The 19,490-nt window shown below is 38.4% G+C and overlaps 1 protein-coding gene across 4 annotated transcripts; it reads right to left on the bottom strand.

The window, feature by feature from the left end:
• Window positions 1–1,030: 1,030 nt before the first annotated feature.
• ATP6V0A2 (ATPase H+ transporting V0 subunit a2) lies at window positions 1,031–18,760 on the bottom strand. Of its 4 annotated transcripts, none has more exons than XM_075718407.1 (20): window positions 18,644–18,760; window positions 17,075–17,153; window positions 15,513–15,610; window positions 14,524–14,661; window positions 13,891–13,991; window positions 13,048–13,174; window positions 12,197–12,279; window positions 11,744–11,837; window positions 11,203–11,415; window positions 10,432–10,582; window positions 9,549–9,688; window positions 8,185–8,342; window positions 6,447–6,537; window positions 6,030–6,148; window positions 5,367–5,577; window positions 4,683–4,802; window positions 4,323–4,442; window positions 3,001–3,118; window positions 2,233–2,404; window positions 1,031–1,343 (listed from the first exon to the last, which is right to left on the bottom strand). In XM_075718407.1, exons 1-20 carry the CDS (start codon window positions 18,758–18,760, stop codon window positions 1,241–1,243), a joined length of 2,553 nt encoding a protein of 850 aa, XP_075574522.1. In that variant the 3' UTR covers window positions 1,031–1,240. The 4 variants fall into 4 exon arrangements, with proteins under 4 accessions (XP_075574522.1, XP_075574523.1, XP_075574524.1 ...); XM_075718408.1 differs by having other exon boundaries at window positions 8,185–8,344; window positions 9,554–9,688; XM_075718409.1 differs by having other exon boundaries at window positions 11,768–11,837.
• Window positions 18,761–19,490: the final 730 nt, after the last annotated feature.

Raw genomic sequence — 19,490 nt, 5'->3', positions numbered from 1 at the left:
CCGCCCGCCCTCGTAGCTGAGGCGCAGCGGGCGGCGAGGGCAGCGGCTGGGGCCGGGCCCCGCTGCCGGGAAGGGGCCGAGGGGACTCGCGGAAAGGGCCCGCTCCCCACAGCACAAACGCGGTTTTATTGGGAATGAGTATGAAACAAGTGCAAAGTTTAACTTCCGCTGTTCGCACGGCACAGATGTTAAAACATTATGGTAATATCCCCGTTTTCACATTGATAGAACAAAAATAATACATAATGACGCCCTTCCAGCTCTTCGGTATAAACTTTGGTTCAACAAGGTCAGGTAAGCAACGCTACGCGTGTCCTTACAGCCAAACGCAGATCCAGGCCAGTTCTTCATTCCCCGTGCCACAGTTATTCCCAGAGGTAGAAACTCTGCAAGGGATCACACTGTAAAAATAGAACCCGGGATAAAAATTGCTCGTAGGGAGTTTGATTCTTTTATTTGAGTCCTCATCCAGACAGCGCAAGACTTTTTCTGAGGCTTTTACCCATCGAGGTCACCGTAAGCGATGGGAACAGCACGAATCGGAAAGCTCCTCGCTACAGGGAAAGAAGAGGGCTAATACTTCTGGTCTCCACTTCTACCCCTGCCCTCTTCCATAACATTAAGTATCACTGTGGCTTCCGAAAGATGAAAGTAATAACTCCGGGCGGAACTCAGAATAAACAGTTAACATCTTCGGTGGCATTTTAAATATGGCCAAAGAAAGAGCGTGTTGCATTGCTATGTATAAATTTACATTTCGTAATTCTTCTCGAACAGATACTGAAAATATACATTGCTTCTGTTGCATGGCTGAATTGTTTCCAAAGTGCATGAGATGGCAGCTTGCTTAATATGTGATTAGTAATGAATGTTTAATAAGATGAAAAGTCTTTTAGATAACTTAAAAGTAATCATTCAAGAAAATAAGCAGCCTGAACAAAAAAAAGAAATGCCTACACTGGTTTTAGGACAAGCAGTAACAACTTTTTTTTTTAAGAATAAAATTAATTTACAACATTTGCTTATCAAGAAAAATGTACATTTTCTATCTATATATTTTACAAAATGCTCCAGATCCGCTATGTATTTCTATGGGAGGTATATATTACAAAATTATTTGGCTGCATTATAAGGCAATCAGTGAAAAACACTTTGTCCTACAGGAAACCATTCACAGGTGAGATCCAATCACATGATTATTTGCAGACAATTCCAAACATTTCTGCTGACAGCAACCAAACTATGGCATATCATCTTTATTAAAATGTAAAGAAATGTGCTTAAAAGAGAAAGGCGTAAACTTGTATCCTCCACCAGAGTAGAATTTGTTCTGAAATTCCACCCTGAAACGAGACAAAAAGAACCCAGAATCCGTAGATTAATCTAAAATGACCGGCTGTCAAGGGATAGAAACATGCAACACAAAAGGCTGAACGAAACCAATCCTAATCCTGTCACTTATGCTTTCTGTGCAGCTATTTAACCTTCCTGTCACAGTCCCAGGCAAATTTCATGTCTCTCAAGAGACATAAACACACTGACATTGTGCTGTAATGGTTCATTTCTAACTTGTTTTCAAAGTTAGTTGCAGTTCATTGTTTTGCAAATATACATCATGAGGACAATACTCTGTAATGCATATAGCTCTGCCTCACCTGTTTATAGGTCTGCCTTTTCTTACACTGTAAATTTTGTCAGGTTTCAAACTAAATATTCTCTGAATCCACTCCAATGTGCAGAGCTCGTGATATTAAGACTAAGAAAGGATTAAAATACTTAAGGGTTGGCAGCCCCACTTTAGCAAAAGTTTTGCTCACTAATACAAATGTTCTGTTGAACCAAATAAATAGACTGAAGCCATTCAGCGATATAACCAGACTGAAATTAAAAATACCTATCCACATTACTAATATCCTACAGTATGAAAAGCTGCAATACTATAAATCAAATGTACTCATAGCTTGTCAACTCTGAATGTGGTAGAGGTTAATATGCATCATAAGCCAATATAATACTTGAATTTACTGCAAGTATTCCAGAGGAACAATCACATTCAACTAACAAGCCATTTATTTAACGTGATCAGATAATTCTATCACGGTAGCATTAGGCTGTTGATTTTTACACATTTCTTTTTAGTAAGGCACCTAATATTTTGACTCAAAAATTCCTCTTAAACAAGCTGGTATATGCTGAAGTGGTACAAAGAAAAAATGAAGAGTTAAAACTTACCAGTGAAGTCGTATAGCATGTAGAAAAGCAGACAGCCCCTCCATGACCAAAAGAATAAAAACCGTTAGCACAGCAAAAAAGGCTAGAACAGGGACTAGCAGTAAGACACCATACGTTGTATCGACACGAAGACCCACTCTCATCACCATTTGCCACAGAACTTCTGACAGCTCTATTAAAAAAAAGTTTTCATAATTAATGTTGATACTGCATACATTCACCCAGTGAGCTACTCTAACTGACCTGTATTCTAGTTTAAACATTATAGGATCTGCTAAACATGGGAACTATAAGCACCACCCCACCATCCCCCCCAGTTAGCTGTCCCCCTCTCCCTCCCCCAAAATACTTCAAGGTACATCTCAGTTTTAAAACAAGATCTACTGACGTCAACATTTTACACCATGACACTAAGACTGTGGCAAGTGCCTAAATACCTTCCAAACTGGCCAATCACTGGAAAATCAGAAATGGTACTGTGACTACCAATACACTACTATGTGAGGTAACACCATGCTCAGATAATTGGCCTCTTTACAACACAGAGCAATAAATGAGGAAAATTACTAGATTCCAAACAATAAGTCACAATTTCAGTTTAGGAGCTTTCCATAGATCATGAGTAATTTAAACAGGTAATTTTTTTTAAATTAAGAAAAAGATGATTTCATAGTAATATCACTTCAACAGGCCAGCCCCACTCTAACCAGCATTAAAAATCAAGACAGATGAAAAAAAAAACCCCAATCAACCAACCATGCAACTTACGTGCATGAGCAAGACTTAATGCCCAGAGTCTCAGATACGAGGCTGTATTAGAAATACATCCTAGACAGTATTCAATGGTATGAATTGCTTGATTCATAAAAACATCTGCAAAATTAAACTAAAATATAAAAATACATTTGTATCCATTTAAACAACATAGTATACCATGAGAGAACAAAAACATTCATCTGCAAAGCTTAATATACATGGAAGAATAATTCCATTAGAGAGTAATAAATTGATTTCATATCAAGTAAAAAAAAGATCTGCCATGTTTAAGATCCTTATTACAGAGACATTAAAAAAATCAGATGCTATAGTTTTCCAGTTAGTTTCCCCAATTACTTTGTTGATAGCTAAAAATGAATGCAATTTATGTTTTCCACAAGGAATATGATCTAAGACTTGAAAACTCTCAGTAGTAAAACCAGTCATGGTTCTGATTCCCATTCTATTGATGTCATAAGTTTACAATGCCAATTTTTGCATCTTTAAAACCAGGATTAATTATTAGTAATGCTAGTGACAGAAAAATAACTACATTAATACCGTAAACTCTAAGTATACAACTTGTTGATAACAAAGAGTTCTAATATTACTGCAAGTTTCAACACTTACTTTGCATGGAACTAGGACGGGTTTTATTTAAGCAAACATTTCTTATATTTTCTATACATAAGAAGCAAGAGTCTACTACCCCAGTGAAGCAAGTACTATACATAGTCTGCACACTAGGAAACTGAAACACTTTTTTGTCTTTCAATTCAGTGGAATCAGTCAAGACCTTTAAAAATTTGGCCAAACTAAACAGCAGCAGTAGCTGGGGACTAGGAATGCAGCTCATGTCTCCCAACCCCCATTAGCAATAATCCTCATCACAAGATGTAATTTGCAGACATAAACCCACTTTTGTCTGGATGAAAAGCCAAGATTAATTAACAGGAAGCTGGGCAGTCACCCTCTTGCTTTAATTTTAAGAATCCATAAAGCCATAGAAAAGCCAGGATTTTCATCCCACTCTTCAATTTAAGAAAAACTAGAGTTTAGACACAAAGTCCATAGATGCAAATAAAGCACTCTTCCTGTTCTCCACTACAGACAGATTGTGGTTTACTGTAACAATCTGAATATACCAAGAAATAATGACAAAATAGTAACAAGCAAAAATAAGTAAATTGCATTCAGGCGTCAAGGTCTTTGTAAAGGTTCAGCTGGCTTTCTTGAAAACTTCCAGGGACTCAGTGTACAGGCTGTCTTCTTGATCTTCCACTTCTAATTTGCTTTTAAGGACATACAAACTAGAGATTAAGTGAAAACATTACCTCCTCTCCATCCCCCTCTCTGTGCCCACTGTCTGAATGACTGCTTCCTTCTTCTACATCATGAGATCTCAGCAGAGAAAGTTCTTCTTCACTTTCTTTTCGAATTAGCTTGTAGCCACTCTGCAAAATGGAAACATACCCTGTCTTTAAGGGGACTGCCAGTGTCATTTTTTAAATTTAAAGTAGTCGCAGGCAAAGGCAAAAAGAGAGCTGAAGGAACAAAGCACTATTATGCATTACAGTCAAAAACTTTCCAAGTTGAGTAGAAATATCTAGTAAGGACTGTATTCTATATGCGATACAACAGCAGCTGAATTCTTCTATACTGAAGAAACGTGTTAAGTGTCTCTCAATACTTACCCTGTACATTCTAATGCCTCGGCCTCCACTGTGCAACCAATATAAATAAAGTGGTTTACCAAAAAGCATTACAGGAACAGAAAGAAAAGCAATACTAAGTAAAAACCTCTGTAGAGCAACCTGTTTAGGGAAGAAAGAAAGAAAATGAGATTAGATCACAAAATCAAAAGCAGGCAAAGCCTTCCCATTTTCCTTTAAAGGCCTGTTTAAGCATAAGGAAAGTACTACCGATTTCAGTGGGCATGTACTCCAAATTGAACATGCATGTAAGTATTGTACTTAATCAGGCCCTTAAATTGGGTTACAGACATCCAGCATCTTCAGGACTGGGTTCTAGATTAAGGCATTACTGATACTCAGTTTAGTAAGATTACTGACAGCACACAGAAAAGCATCAAAATTACAGGCATGAGACTCTAGCCTTACAAGCCTTTCTCTAGCCTTAATTTTAACCAGGGAGTTTTTGTTCTAGAAACAGGTATTTTCACAAGTCACTACATAAAATCCTACAACCCATTAAAGTGTAAATATGTTATTTAATCATAATGTTTATTCAATTTCCCCTTAGTCTGATACATTCCTGTTCCTAGGGGAACACCCAGCCATCAGCCTTTCATGCCTCGTAAAGTGTTATCTGCATAGGGAACAAGAGGATCTTCAGAAGCTTGTAAGAACACTACTGACCTGTCCGGTGTAGAAGACCTCTGTTTCACCACCAGGAAACAGGAACATGTTAATAAATTGAATCAGAATACTAGGAGCAGATGTAGAGTCCTCTGCAGAGTACGCTAACCATTTAAAGAAGATCATAAACACAAGGTAGCCAAAGATGCACATCATGAATAAAAGTTCAGGAAGAAAAACCAAATAAATATTATACTTCTTCTTGAAATGCCTAAAAGATAAAAATGGGGGGAAAAATGAAAAATAAGTTTTACAAAGAAAGATCAAGATAAATACATGCCCCAAACATGTTTTCAATAAAACAGAACAGTACCCAGCATGACTGAAATTAGAATCCAACTGATTTCTTCATATTTAGTGAAATTTTAATCAGGTATTTCAGTGGAAATCAACACCATAAGAGGCATGTATTTCTATTTAGCAACAAGTGAAATAAAATCTTGTATTAAACAATGTCTTCAGATTTTTTGGCATAATACTGATCCATCATCTTACATACGTGATGGAAGACCTCTCTGTTACTGTCTTTTTTTAAGAACCGTTTTCACAACTACTATTATTCTGTTTTTAAAAAAATTGTTCCAGTTTCCCTTACCAGACTGTTATAATTCAAGACTTGACAAAAACTATAATGTTAATATTATCTTAACTTCTTGTACTTACAAGTGGTTAAATACCCCCAATACAACTCCAAACGTCATGTGAGTTACCCCAAAAATCACAGACATTTTCATTTTGAAAGAGTTTAAAAAACTGAGACGGTTGCTTGCCAAATTCCAGATCTGAAGAAGAGAAGATAAAATCATCATTAAAGAACAGCGTAATAGAAGAAACAAAACAGTATCCTTTCCCTATTGGAGACCAGAATTCTACCTCAAACAGGGATCATAACTGAAATTTGAGTTCCATGAAAATAGCTAAGTCTTTGACTCATTAAAGAAAAAGCTCTTTTTGAATTAGAGAATGCAAGCAGAAATGTATTTTCTCCATAGTATGTTTATCTTCCTAATACACATACCAAAATCTAATTTACAAATGACTGATCATCACAAATGGATAATTTAAAAGCATAAAACTAACCGGATCAATTCCAAAGGGATAAGCTCCATTGTATACACCAGTAACATTTGGATCCAGTGTTAAAAATTGATTAGACTTCAGATCCTCAAGACTGCAGAGAAAGAAAAACACAATCAGATCTGACATTGTTTAAACATAGTGGCCACATATACTTTCAGTTTTGCAGGATGCTACTCCTGCTTTCCTTTATATGACTAGCTCACCCACTGTCAGTCTTTAAAAGAAGAATAAAAGGATTTCTAAGCACAAAAGGCCTGGCTAATAAAAACAATAAAAAAAAATTTTTAAAAAGTTCTAGAAATTCACAACCTGGGCTCAATTCGCACTAACTGTCTTTGAAAAGAAAGTTTCTGGATTTTATTCCTCATTCCCCGAGACTGGAAAGTTTCATATAAAAAGCTCACAATTTGCTTTTACATAAAAGTCACTAACAAACACCCAAAGAATAGTTTATATCTTTTTTCCCTTTTGCATTTGGATGAGTTTCCACTCTAACTTCATATATTTTGTAATTAACACAGCACTCACAACCTGTTCACATTTTAACCAGTCAGTGGTTTTGACTCTACTATTTTAAGCCACTTCCTGTTTTTGAGGCAAAATGAAAAGAAGCTGTGAACATTTAAATACCAAAGGGCCATGACACCTCAAAACGATGAGGTTATCCCACTTTGAGAAAAAGTAGGTTTGACAATTCATAGCCTACTTTTTTTTTTTTTTACTATCAAAAAAAGCTGTGCAAAGACTAATGATTGCTAGGTAATTAACTTATTTCATTAATTGTTAATTTCTTTACAGTAGATGCTAATGCTCCTTGGCTATTCATTCCAGAAGCATGACCTGGGGCAAATTTCTCCAAAACTAGCCCTGTGTTTTCTATTCCTCTCAAAATCTGATACATATATTCAGAAACCTGTCCTGGAAAATATAGTAATTGGAGACAAATTAAAACTATTAGCATAAAGACAAATCCATAACACAGGAGGCAGAGCACTTTTTATGAATAAAAAGAATACACGATAAGACAAAGCTCTAGTGCCTTCTGTTAGGATTTTTACAATACTACTGAAGTCTCCAGCCATCCATAAGAACACCTTTGTGAGACCACAAAAAAAGATGCAAAACACAGTTGAGAAGGTTTAGATACTGAATAAATCCTAGAAATATCACCTCCGAAAATTAGGTGCAAGTTCTTCCTACCAATAAAAAGACACTACGCCAGCTCAGTTTTTAATCACTAAAAGTTATTAGGTAGGATTTAGCATTAGGATATTGCCACAGAATTTGTTCCAGGAAAAGCCTGGTTGTCATTAATACCAAATGATAATGTTCTAGAAAATGTTCCAGGTGACTGAGGACATATAAATCTGGTAAAGCAGCACTGATAAATATGAGATTAACGTGACAGATTGACTGAATTAAATATAATCAAATTCTAATACTGGTTTTACAAGACATTGTGTTCTCTGTGGATCTCCCAGTTTAAGATAATAAGCAATTCGACTTTTTTGTTTTCAAATAACTATTACCGCCTTTTTTATTTTAAGCACAGATGTATCACTTAGCCCTTAGCACACTAGCACCGACCACCTTAACAACTAGATTTTGCTAGATTTCACTACATTTACTTACTACTCTCAATAAAAGGATGGTTAAAATGGGTGAGCAAAAGGGTTAAATTGTTGCAGGAAGTAGACTTTTGTTTTAATGGTGTAGCAAACAGAGGCATGCTACTCACCGCCAAGCCTTCTGTTCAAACATTGCTGAAACATTCCATCCAGAACCAAAGATATTTAATGACTTTGAAAAACAGTCATTATAGATCAGTCCAGTGTATACAGAAAACAGACCCATTAATAAAATAACGTATCGGCCTTCAAATAACATTTTCATTATCTGTAAGTATTAAAAAAAAAAAAAAAAAAAAAAAAAGAGAGAACATCATCTGCTCTGCAAACAATCATTATCTACGCATTTCTAAGAAAAACACATTTTTGGCCATACCAAGACTTCCAAAACCTAAAAATTCTTGTGAATAGTCATTAACAATATGAAGAAACCCATGGCCAACCAAGACGTAACATGGGTTTACCAAACTCCCAGGCTAAAGAGACTCCACAGAGTCTGCAGACAACAGGAGAGGCAGTCACTGTGTAGATTCCCTTGGGGCTCAGAGCAATAGCTAATAAACAGACTGAGGTCTTGGGTATCAGGCTGTAATCTGCTAACTCTTACTGTAATGCGTTTGCACTATTTATGAGGTTACCCACATATACTTAAATGAGGTCAGATAATTTTGCTTTAAGCATGTGAATATGCTATTTACAAATGGCAGTCACCAAATGGGTGCAGTTCATCTCCCCACATTCACAGCTTTATGTCAAGCGTTTTATATGCAAAGGTTTATATGCATTAGGAAATAGAGCTATCAGCAAGAAGTATATTCTGAAAGACAATTGTGGTTTAAATTGAATGCAGATTTGAAATCCCTATTGCAGCTCCCATGACACAAACAGAGACTTTTCTCATTGACATCGTTACACTAACAAACAGTCTTTTTAAACCACACTTCCTTCCCAGGACTAGTTTTCAAGAAGTTAGTCATTTGCAGCCATTCTTAATTAAACATAATTCTAATGAGATGCATGTGTTCCTGTATTCCAACCACACATCATTAAAAAATTAGTGAAAATTAAGTTTAATGAATTTCAAACTACAACTCCTTTTCAGAAACAATAAAAGATGATGGAATTTGAAAAATCATTTTCTTCTCACGTTAGTCACTGTAACCACATTCTGTAAAACACACAGATCACTAAGTAGCCCTAGCAGAAGGAAAGACAAGCCCAACAGCATCAAATAATTTTTGTCAGTCTTTTATTCCAACCTAATTATTTGTACCCTTTCAAAAAAAGTGAAGTTTGTTAAGATATCACATTAATCTTGAGGAATATAGCAACTTTAAACACAGAAAATCCTGAAACAAAGGAAAAAAACCCAGTCTAATACATGTGCAATAAGTAGTACTTTTCAGAAACACAGTAACTATTCAACTGAAGTTATCTCGCTGGATGGGGAGTAAATTATTGTAATTCCTTTTACCTCATCTTGTGATCTTCGTAATCTAGGGTGGTTTTCATACAGTATCGTCAGGAGCGCAAATATGAACATTAGCAGACCATGCCCAAAGTCACCAAACATAACCGCAAACAAGAAGGGAAAAGTGATGATGGTATAGAGAGCTGAAATGACAACATAACAGATTTCAGGCACGCAGCACAACAGATGACGTGTGTGCATAAGCACAATTAACCTCTCAAACAATTTTCAGCTTTAAGTTTGAAAGACATTTCACCCCCTGCTAACAGACCTTTCCCACACACTATAAATTTAACTCAGTTTAAAGCTTGCTTATCTATATCCCTTAGTAATGACAACTCTGCAGTTGAGCATTAGCTGACAATTTTGAGGATAATAATATGAGCCCAGGAAATAAAACCCAAACAAACAGTTCTTCCTCTGTGGCTATTTTGGCTCTGTACTATAATGTACATTCTCCTGTACAGCATGACATAGTCAACATAGCTGCAAAAAATACATAAGGACATGAAACTAACTGGACTATACAACAAGCTGGATTTTTTCAAGTGATAAGCTCCACGCTGCAGTAAGATCAATAGCCATTACTAAAGTTGTCTTTTTTCCCCTAAATATCTTATCCAAGGTAAAGCATATAAAGAAACATTATACAGCTATTATGAGTATCTTCAATGCTAAAATAACCCAGCAAAATCAAATCCCATCTTACTGCTTGGAGCACCATTTGTACTTTCGACGAGCTACTGAAATTTTAAAATAGCTACTAATAAGCAGTGCAGTTGTCACCATTTTGCCTTTACTAGTGTCCAATTCAGCAAGGTAAAGACATAACAAGGCAAGCAGTAATGACAGCACAGCTCGCAGTTCGGATTTCAGAAGGACCAACCTGGATTAACTTCCCCATAGTTTCCAACTCCATAAGCATCAACGATGTTTTGGAACCCTGAGGTGAATTTATTGGTACGTATCAAAGTTGGAGGAGGCTGTGTTGTTGGGATGGTATTCATGAATGAAGAAATTGTAGCTCCACTCTTCCTCTAATTGCAGGCAGAGAGAAGATACATTTATGTAAAAGCTCAGCTGATACTCCATCTAATCAAAGTGAAAACATTTTCTCTATCAGCAGTTTCACTGATCCTGAAACATCCCTAAATTAAGCCCCAAGTTTAACATTTATCCCTTCGTGCCTTCTTAAAAAATTACATTAATCTGTTCCTCTAAAAACACTAATTATGTCCAGTGTTCTAATCCTTACTTTATATGAAATACTAAATGAGAATCATCAGTCAATATTATAAAACAAAGATTTGTTACTAAAAAAATCTCTCTTGTAAAACAAAGAGATGGAGCTGCACTCAACACAACTAACACAAGGGAATTAGCACCTTTGACTTGACTGCAAATAGCATAGCATTGTGAGCCCAGTCAGACTTAAGTCCAACACAGAAGTTCTTATTCAAGAAAAAAAAAAAAAGAACAAAAAAACCACAACCCAGCATTAAATAAAGGCTCTGCTAATAAAGAAATTGTTTTACATGAGTTCATAGAGACCCAGACCTGCCTGTGCCTACTTTTAGCCTATTTTAAATTATTTTCTTTCCTTATCTGTATAGTTAGTTCAAAAGTTTTAACATCAGTGAGCATTCAGCTGACTTACTGAACCTTCCTCCAATGCATGGCGCAAATTCTGCAGATCAGCCACCGGACACCAAACCTCAGCGATTAAACATTTATTTGTGACATCAAAACTGCACAGGTTGAGTACATGATAAATGGCTTTCATCTTCTTCACTTGGATAACCCATGTATAGATGGATTCAGATGCTTTACACAAGACCTGGCGTAAGTAATCCTCAGTTTTATGCAGCACCTTTGTCCAAGAAAAAAACAAAAAAGATTTCACTGAAAATGTAACAGTGGCTATGTTAACCACAGTAAGAGCACCCAGTATTTGTGCAATGCTGGATGACATTTGTAGGAGGCCACGCTAACCACTGCTTAAAACAGAAGGCAATGCCAAGTGCCCTGAAGTTTAATAGATACATGCAACACGAGGCCAGGGACATGACATACAGCCACGTTCAGATCCAAAGCTGTATGTATTTTAGAAACTTATTCACGTATTTAATGCTGTGATTTGTCAAATGATTTCCTATGGTGTAATAACTACAGCAAAGGGAATACTGTTATTTACTCACAGTATGAAGATCCTGAATACGAACATTTAGTCCTTCAACAACTGCCTTGCGCTCCTCCGTGGTATTTGGATAGGGATACACATGACAGTGATAGCTACAGAAAAACAGACGTTTGTGTTAAATAACCAAGCTAAAACAAACCAAATCACTCAACCCCATGCCCAAGTCAAATCTGCAACACACCATTTAATAACCATGGAACAGATTCAACTGAGAGAATCAGTATTTTGCCTGTACTTAATAAGAACTGCAGATAAAAATGACTCATACGTTTATTTGTATAGTGCATAATTATAAAGCTAGATGCAAGGCGGGGGGCGGGGGGAGAGAACAAATTTAACTTCAAAAACCTTGCCTAAAAATCGACATTTAAAAGGAAGGGGAGCAGGGGGAAAACTAATGAGAAAATAACCCAGGCATAAAGAAAGTATATATATTAATTTTACTTCTTACCAATCACAAATCTTCTTAACTTTCTGGCCAATTTGTTCACCCCAATAGGACACTAAAAAAACAAACCATTTTGTGGTTTCACCCTAAAAAAAAACAAAAAAGTTAAGTTGATTAAGTTTGATTTTAACCAACAACCCCACTGTGATAAAATTATAGAGCAAAATAATAAATTTGAATAATTAGAAAAAGCATCAACCTTCCACCATTTTAGCAATCAAAAAAAATAAAATTCAAGTGTGCCAATCTCTCTCTCTTTTTTTGGTGTATTAGAGAAAAACAGAAAAAGTTTTCAGGGAAAATAAAAGAGAGATTATATTTTACCATTTCAGGATTATTAGTTACAAAAAAGTCTTAAAAAATTAAAATGTTACAAATTAGAATTGAATCAAAATTTAAAAGTGACAGATTAGGCAGCCACAATTGCTGATTTACAAAATATTAATTCTGTAAATTCAGAGAAAAAACTTCATAGAAGACCAACTGTACTCCAGACTTTTTTTCTTCCCTTAACTACTGAATGAACAAATGAAATTACTATTACAAGGTAATGCACTGTACAGACCTCATTAATAAATATCCAAGCAGCCGTTTATGCCTCATAGTATTCGACAATAAAGTTCTGCACTCATCAAGCTGAACCATGATAAATTAATTGCCACTCCTCTAGTTATGGTGGCATCAAGACCTCTAATTTTAAAGTCTTAGACAAGTTCTAAGACTTTAAAATAGTTTTCCCTCCAAGGGCACTGGGAAATCATTTACATTCATTGCAGGCAGACCTCAGCAGCAATTCCTCCAACTCTTACGAAAAGTACAGAGAAAATAAACTGATAGTTACAATGTTTACTCACTGTATCTGGATCTTCCAGACATTCATCCAACTCCGCATAGGTGAGAATAGTATATCCTTTACAGACTCTCCACAGCATTTTTTCAAATGCTTCCACTTTTGCTATGTGAACTAACCCAGATATGAATCTATGGAGAAAGAAAAATTTGAAAAATAAGCTAAAATTCACAACAGAAATTAAAAACTCAGAGTACGTCATCACTCAGGATCACATAGTCGCAATAATTTAACATCTGCCATCTCTAGAGAAGGAAGCGTCACTCTAAACAGGACGTAACTGGTATATAAAACAGACTCAATTTCTATTTGGAAAATGATCTGTAGGCCTGAACACACATCTAGAATTATATCTGACATTGTTTCTTTCTGTGATAGTGAGGTTCTTAATTTTTTTCTTGTAAGATACCCTCTCATAATGGTGTTGTGGAGAGCAGTATCCATACATCATTTTAAAGGCAAGTAGGCAATACCATTAATAATGTTACATTTACAACTGACACTGCCAAGTGATTAAAACACTGTGTGTTTATCCTAGAAAAACAGAGTACAAAAAAGTACTGATTTAGAGATTTTCCTTAACACACATACTTGGTTTGATGGAAGGTTTGTGACATTTTTTTTGGTCCTGTCCTACTTATCTCTTCAGAGAATCCAATTTTGTTACAAAGGTACATTTGGGCCAGGCTTCTACCCTGTCTAAAACTGTTTAGCTCATCTGAAATCACTAGAGTCACACTACATTCCATCTTTTAAGAAAAGAGCCCATTATTTAGAGCAGCTCATCAAGCAGTTTTGAAACAGCACACACTGACAACCTGCTGTATATGGACTGAACCATACCTACCCCAGCTTGGCACCCAGTCTGTGCATACAGTTGTAATCCACTAATGGCTCATTTTCCACAGATGGAAATTCTTCATAATTTGCATATAAATGGGATTCATACTAGCAAATAAAAGAAAGATCATTCATAGCTTTCAGAAAAAAAAAAAATCATTCATTTATTACTCTAAAGAAGAAAAACTAAGTAAGTAATTTATTTCAGTAAAAATATAGAACCCTTTCCTGTGTTCAATTCAGACAACAGAAAGACCTTGGGATCTCAAGTGCGCTGCTCTTCGCAATTATAGTCAGTGTTGCAACGGTTACATGGTAAACTTCTTGGCACAATTTATGCATCAAAATAACAGAAATACACCTTCATTTTCAGTTGGCTTCAGCAGTAACATTCAAACAATTCAAGAGAGAAATCACAAAGCTCCTCTAAGTTCAGGGCTGCATTTTGCTATGTATATGAACACAGCCTAGCACAAGAGGTTGCCAGCCATGTTCTCTAGGTACTGAGCATAAATAATAAGGAACAATGTACAGTGCTGTAAAGCCCAACAGCAAGTCACGCACTTAACTACAACTACTAGCAGTATGCAACAAAAATGCCACATGACACACAATCCTCGCCAAACAACATAAGCAGTACCTCAGCTGTTCTCCTGACAAATCTTTGCGTGACCTCTAACATGCATGTGTATTCTGTCAGTTCAAGCAGGTTTCTCCTCAGCTTTTCTTTGTTTTTAGTTACTTCCCTCAATTCTGTCTCCAGCTTCTGCAACTGTTCCTAAGACATGGAGAAAAAAATTACATAGAATCTCAGTTATACTGTTGTGGAAATCAAGCACAAATTTCAAGCACATGTTAATTTACTGCAATGATGGGAGTTTCCCAATTTCTTAATTAATTTAAGCTCCATAGGTTTTATTCCTCAGTCTGCCAAAGACTGCTTTGTACTGAGTACACTTGATCCTCCACTGGCATCTGTTAAGTCTGCTGTTCTGACCCTAATTTGTGTCGGAGCTAAGTAATGCAGACTTGGAATTAGAACTTCAGATAGTACAGGGTGCAAGACACTCATCTATTCTATTAATAGAATTACAGCAAAACAGAATGTAATTCAAAATTATATCTGCATTTTACAAGCTTCTACTTCTAACATAATACCACAAAAAGCATTCAGAGAAAACAGCACCATGTTTTGCTACGCAACCAGCACTGGAACCTGCAGAGCCTTGGGCATATAAAACTCCCACACACCCTGGAAATTTTGGATGCACAAAAAGAGCCTTAGGTTAAGTCCCAAAGCAATAAATGATGCTGAAGGACTGCAACTACAGACAATTTTCCTGGAACAGTGTAATATGCCAATCCATCAAAATAAAACAGATGACTGCAAATGCCATAAGTTAGCTTTGACCCTTTCAACAGAAATTTTGTGTTAATATCAAATACTCACTGGCAGAAAGAAGGGGGGGGGGGGAAGAGATGGACAAAAACAAAAGCAAAGGCTTCTACTCCCCCTGCCGCACCCCTACAACTTACGTCGTGAGTAATCAGATAGCAAGTAATTGAGTTTGAAATAAAGTTCCAAGATCCAGAGCTACACTTTTGGCATATGTGGTGTGGAAAAGTTACCTGGATTTCTAAAACATGTTTCAGCAAGGGGGCAGGAGGAGCAACATCTCCTTCAGGAAGTGGAATATCTGCTTTTTTAATTTCTTGTACTAAATACCCTGGAGTGAGAAGAAAAACAGAATCAGAAAGCAAACGCATTGCCTTATACTTCCTAGAATGCTGCATGGTTGACCTTCAGCTGTTATTGATGGTGCTGATCACACTGCAGCATCAGGCCCTGGCTATTTTATTCATTTATTTTAGCAACAACACACACATTAGAGTCTTCAAAAAGAATGCAAGGAAAGGGTGAAGACTGGTCCCTCCAGGGTGAAAAAAAACCAGGGACTTAGGGAGTGGTAGGAATAAAATACACAGAACATTTCTGTCTTGAAGTTTGCAGAAGTGAACCACTTTCAGAGCCCTCTGACTGAAATTTTCCAACCACAAATACTTTTTAAGAAGCTTTTAACATTTTGTAGTATTTCTTTGTTGCTGCAAAATATCGCTTTCTGCTAATCGTGCCATCTGCCAAAAATTGATGTCCTGCTCATTGACCCATGTTTGGAATAAAAAGCATTCAAGCAAGGTGGCTTAAGCAACATTGACAACAAATGCAACTCATGCTGGGCAGGAAGACTGCCGAAACAGCAACGGGGATGGTTTGGCATGACCAGCACACGCCTCTCATGAGAGATTCCAATAAAAAGAATCCTTCAACAGTAACTTTTCCTCAGGATACACTGAGGAAATCTGCATCTGGGTTGTAATGCTCTGCATACTCTTCTCTATTCATTAACTACCACGTGAATACAATTATTAGTAACTTGAGGTATTTTTGAGGGTGCTTGGAAGTTCAACAGCACTGAGTTACATAAAATGAAAGCCAGAGTTTATCTTATAGGCAAGGAAATATCCAGAGTAAAGCTTCCATTTTCCTAGCAGAGTTTTAAGCAGTCAATACTGAAATTGCCTCAACTATTTATCAGAAACACATCAGCAGCTCTTCTCCTCTGAGCTTAAAAAAAACCCCCAACCTATATTTAGGACATACATATTGTAGCGTAAGTAAATTTTACAGTTCACAAAACCGAGAAACCAAGGTCAGTGGTAAAACACTGAAACATGTTGCCCAGAGAGGTTGTGGAGTCTCCATATTCAAAATCCCACTGGACACAGTCCTGGACAACTGGCTCTAGCTGCCCCTGCTTGAGCTGGAGATTCACTAGGCGATCTCAAGATGTCCCTTCCAATCTAAACGACTCAGTGATACACTCAAAACTGCTGCAGCGTATCAACACAAATTAAGGAAAATATTTGTATGTCCGGACCCAATTCAGTGCTGCAGTCAAGTCATCTCCAGTTCCAAAAATCTGCATAAAGACTCTACATATGAGTGTATGTACATGTATTTTTTCATACATATGAAAATTTTATAAGATTCTACAGCATGCAGCTCATACAAGACTGGGAGTATTAAAGAAAACCCTGTAGCTGAAACCTCCACCGTAGTTCCACTCTTAGCAATGTAAACTTTAATAATGCCACAGATGAGAAAGGGCAGACATGAAAGTAAAGCTCACCAAGTATTCTTTCCATTTCTTCACACTTCTTTACTTCATTCACAAATTTTCTCTGAAATACACTTACATTTGGGTTAAGCTGAGGAGAAGAACAAAATGCTTATTAGGTATTTAAAACAGCAACCACCCCTAAAAAACCAGCTATTTCTGTGACTTCACATCAGAAATTCTGCACGTATTCTACGTGCTCTCTTTCTACAAAGTGCTTTTCAGCTAAGAAGGTATAAAAACCTAAATGGATTAAAAAGTCTTCAAATAGCAAGGTTGGTTTTATTAAAGCAGAATTATCAATGCCTTTTGCTAGTTTTACTCAAATAACAAACTAACTAGATCTACTGGAGGAAAACATTCCTAATCCGATTTTTAGGGTTTTAAAATACTGCTTAACGACTTCAGATTAACAAGCAAACCTTTCTACAAGCACATTTTTGCGATGGATTTCCACAGAATCTATTTGAAATGTTGAGGTTCAAAAGAATCTTTTTATGTACATCCTCACATTATGTATGTGCAATGTCTCTGACACCTTATTCAGCTTTTAAGTCAGACTCACTAATACATTCTTTCTGGAATAAATGGTGTGTCAGATACCTGGAATGGCATCAACATGTTAAACATCACACCCATATAACGATTGTTACAGATTTGTCTCTTCCTACCTGCCGTATTTACTAACAAGCTGTTAATTTAAGTTCTCCCAGGCTTCCTTGTAAAGATTTTGCAACCTACATTTCTGAAGAATACTTGGAAGAAATTCCAAAGTCTCAGTCAGCAAGTAAAGATCATATAATTACGATGAGACAATGCAGAAACAAGGTTAATTATTACCCGACCCAATTTTATGTTAGTCGGGCGTGTAGTTTCCTCCAAGGTGAATTGCTCCTCCAGAACAGACATGTTTTACAAGCCAGCAGTGTGTGATGTTGAAGAAATAAGCCTACAGAACAGCTAAGGTGTTTCTATCGATCTGTCAGCGGGGTGGACATATCTATTAGCTGTGCACAAACACTCAGACTAAAGTCAGGGTGGCTTCAGGTGGGCAGTGGGCTCTCTCACATGATCCTACTGCAAAAAAAAAAAACCCCAAGTTTAAACTACTTCTATGAGAGGAAGAATACATCCATCCCAATTGCCACTCTACCCTTAACTGGTTTAGTGGTGGACTTGGCAATGTTAGGTTAATGGTTGGACTGGATGATCTTAAAGGGCTTTTCCAACCTAAGCGATTCTATGATCCCAAACCACCACCACCAGCCCCCCCAGAGTCTCGCGGAGGCTGGGGCTCCACACTGACTTTCTATCACCCAATCTCGCCTTCAGGCCGACGCGATACAGCTATCAGCCATACATCTGCCAGGCAGAGTCGGGGAAAGAAGGAAGAGAGGACGTCTTGGAGTCTTTTACATCGCACCATCGGAATGAAACCTACACCTTCCCGACGGCAACGACTCCGCCCGGCTCGGCCTGCCCCGCGTCGCCCACTCGCCACACACACCCCGGGGCCCTTTTACCTCCCCCATCCTCCCAGAGAGCCCCGCCGGCCGCCCGGGCCCCCTCGCCGCTACTCACGTCTCGGAACTCGGCCAGGCCACGCTCGCCCACCTCGCTGAGGCACTCGTAGGCCGAGCCGCTCTGGAGGAAGAGCTGCGCCAGGCACATCGGCTCGCCGCGGAACAGCGAGCCCATGGCGGCCGGCGGGGCGCGGAGGGGCTCAGCGAGGCGGGCGCCGAGGCCCGGCAGCGGCCCGCGGTGCGGCGGCCATGGCGGAGCGCCCCAGCCCGCCGCCGGCAGCGCGGCCAGCTGCTTCCGGGGGGCGGGGCCGCGGCGGCGGCCAACCGGCGGCGAGCGCGGGGGGCGGCGGGCGGGGCGGGGCGGGGCGGGGCCCGCCTCAGGGCGGCCGGGAGGACGGGGAGCGAGGCTGCCGGGCCCGGCGGCCCTGCCCGGGCCCGCGGGGCTGCGTATCGGCAGCTGCTTCGGGGAGCCCCCGCCCGCTCACGGCGAGCCCCGGGCAACGGGACGGGAAACGGCGCGCGGGCCGTCACGGATTCGCCGGGCGCAAGGATGCAAAGGAGAATCACAGAATCGCTTAGGTTGGAAAAGACCTTTAAGATCATCCAGTCCAACCATTAGCACTACCAAGTCCACCACTAAACCAATTAAGGGGAGAGTAGCAATTTCCTGTTTCCTGGCTTGGTGGCTGGATTATTTTTTAATGAAAGTAAAACTAGAATAGAATCATTCAGGTTGGAAAGGATCTCTAGGATCATCATTCCAACCATCAACCCAACACCATCATGGCCACTAAACCATGTCCCAGAGTGCCACGTCTGCCCGTTTTGTGAACACTTCCAGGGATGGTGTCCACCACCTCTCTGGGCAGCCTGTTCCAATGCCTGACCACCCTTTCCGTGAAGAA

This window comes from Pelecanus crispus, chromosome 11 (assembly GCF_030463565.1).
Source record: "Pelecanus crispus isolate bPelCri1 chromosome 11, bPelCri1.pri, whole genome shotgun sequence".
NCBI lineage: Eukaryota > Metazoa > Chordata > Aves > Pelecaniformes > Pelecanidae > Pelecanus > Pelecanus crispus.
The sequence above is the reverse complement of the archived record's forward strand: the minus strand, read 5'-3'. Positions and strand labels throughout refer to the sequence as shown.

Excerpts from the sequence above, each read along its gene's own strand:
- ATP6V0A2 (XM_075718407.1), bottom strand. The coding sequence starts at position 18,760 with ATGGGCTCGCTGTTCCGCGGCGAGCCGATGTGCCTGGCGCAGCTCTTC. Across the intron at positions 10,583-11,202 it reads ATGCATTGGAGGAAGGTTCA|AGGAAGAGTGGAGCTACAAT; the intron begins GTAAGTCAGCTG and ends GCCTGCAATTAG. Across the intron at positions 3,119-4,322 it reads GAGAGGGGGATGGAGAGGAG|TTTAATTTTGCAGATGTTTT; the intron begins GTAATGTTTTCA and ends TTTATATTTTAG.